Source organism: Heterodontus francisci, chromosome 2 (genome assembly GCF_036365525.1).
Source record: "Heterodontus francisci isolate sHetFra1 chromosome 2, sHetFra1.hap1, whole genome shotgun sequence".
Classification (NCBI taxonomy): domain Eukaryota; kingdom Metazoa; phylum Chordata; class Chondrichthyes; order Heterodontiformes; family Heterodontidae; genus Heterodontus; species Heterodontus francisci.
In genome coordinates this window covers 59,696,256-59,698,483 of record NC_090372.1, presented here as the reverse complement: position 1 = coordinate 59,698,483, position 2,228 = coordinate 59,696,256, and the positions used below count along the sequence as shown (strand labels likewise).

Here is a 2,228-nt window from a genome sequence, read left to right as displayed (position 1 = left end):
TTTAATAAAGATTTCACAGTCCTTACACCTCTCTCTACTTCGCCATTTGCCTGACGATATCCTGGTGAATGAGTGATGTGAGTAAAGCCGTATGCTTCTGTGAACTCTTCACGAATTGTGGTCCATTGTTGGATATCACCATGTCTGAAAACCTGTACGTAGCAAAGATTTCTCTCAAGGATGTGATTACAGCTCCTGAGCTCTGACTTTGTAGCACTTCACTTCAACCCACCTCGAATAGTAATCAACAACGATTAAGAACATCTTATTCTTACACTTGAAAAGATCCATACCTAGATGTTCCCCTGGTCTAAACAGAAAAGATGATGACATTAGTGGCTCCTTCATCTCATGACAATTGACAGCACACTTGATACACCTAGATATCATCTCCTCAAACTCTTTCGATACACTAGACCACCAAACTGACTGTCTTGCCCCAGCCTGCAATTCCCATTGCTTTGTACCTGAAACAAGACTGCTCCTAGCCCTAGTCCGCTGCTGTAATGGTTGGTAACTTTGGGTCATAATGAGCTAATACTTCTGAAGAAAGAAGTTTCTGCTTGCTTTTATCAAAAACTTCTTGTTGGGCCTCGCTCCAACACCAGGCCTTGTCATTCTTTAATAACTGCCGCAGTGGTTCATTTATCATAGCCAGATATTGCAAAAATTTTCCCATCTGATTGATCACGTCCATAAACTTTTGCAATTCTGTGATGTTTTTAGGCTCAGGAAAGTCTTTGATGACTTTAGTCTTTTGAGGGTCTGCTCTGATGCCTGATCCATCAATAATATGACCTAGAAATCTTACCATTTGTTGTGAAAAGACACACTTCTCATTCAGCAGTAGACTACCTTCCTGCAGTTTCTGTAACACTGATCACACTCTCGCATCATGTCCCTGCTGACATGCACTATGGATCAACATGTCATCCATTTAACAGATGATCCCTTCTAATTCCTCCAGACTCTGGACATCGTTCTTTGGCAAATTTCTGGTGCTGACGTAATTCCAAAAGTTTAAAACAGAATCTTCCAAATGGTGTTATAAAATTTGTCAATAGTTTAGATTCTTCATCCAAAGGTACTTGCCAAAATCCACTGTTAACATTTAATTTAGTGAAAATCATGCTTTTTCCTAGCTTTGCCAGATTTTCATCTACTGATGCCATTGGATGTATTTCTTGCTCTACAGCCTTGATTAAATGCATAAGGTCTACACAAATTTGAATGGACCCATTTGGTTTCTTCACTGAAACCACACCTGAGCACCATCCAGCAGGCTTAGTAACTGGTGAGGTGGCTCCCTGTTTGGTCATTAGCTCTATTTCTTTCTTAACTTTCTCTAGGAGTGGGTTCTGCATCCTTTCTGAAAGTGATGTGGTAGGCTGTTTTTAGTTTTCCCAAATCCTTTGAATAATTTAGGCAATTCAGCCCTAAAATTCATTGGCTGTTCCTCTATGCCTTTCAGCTCTTCAACTCTGCATATTAACTTTAAATCTATGCAAGCTTTTCTGCATAATAGCGAGCAAGTCTGATTCTTAATAATATATAAGATCTCAGAATTTCTTTTACCTGGTAACTCAGAATCATTTTCAACTCTCCTATTATCAACAGCTCAATGCCTCCAGGTCCATACAGTCTTTTGCCTGTAGGTCTGATACTTACTTTCTTCAGCCATGGCTCCTTGTCTGCCAGTACTGAAATTTCTGCTCCAGTGTCAAGTTGGAATCTTGTCTGATAGCCTCCTACAAGAATCTCTGCCATCCAGGAATCTTCACTTGTTCTGTGGATTTCTCCTAGAAACGGTAATTCAACACATTGTACATCCTGTACTTCACTAATTTTCTAATTTTCTTTGGGTTTGCTTTTTATATTTTGCAGCCCTGGTTTCTTGCTGCGGCATGCCAATTGGAAGTACCCCCCTCTTTTTACGTACGAAACACTCTGCTTCTCTGGCTGACCAATTTTCCTGCCGGTGCCTCACTCGGCCACACTTACTGCAGTGAGACACTGCTGCCTCGAGATCCTCTTCCTGTCTTTCCTGTCTTTGACCGTCATTTCTAGCCTTCGCTTTCTTTAAGTATTCAATGGATTCTGCTAGTTTCGAGATCAGACTCTCCCTGTCCCCTTGAATGACAACACAGTTACATTTTCTCACCTCTGATTTCCTGCTTCTCTGAATTGCTTTGGTTAATGTAAGATCGTCTCTCAACTGTGGATGATCT

General features: G+C 40.8%; 1 protein-coding gene across 1 annotated transcript; it reads right to left on the bottom strand.

Annotated features, from left to right (window-relative positions):
• Positions 1-490: 490 nt before the first annotated feature.
• Positions 491-814, bottom strand: LOC137380611 (uncharacterized). The gene has a single exon (XM_068052716.1). The coding sequence runs from the start codon at positions 812-814 to the stop codon at positions 491-493; it is 324 nt and encodes a 107-aa protein (XP_067908817.1).
• Between the last annotated feature and the right edge of the window lie 1,414 nt (positions 815-2,228).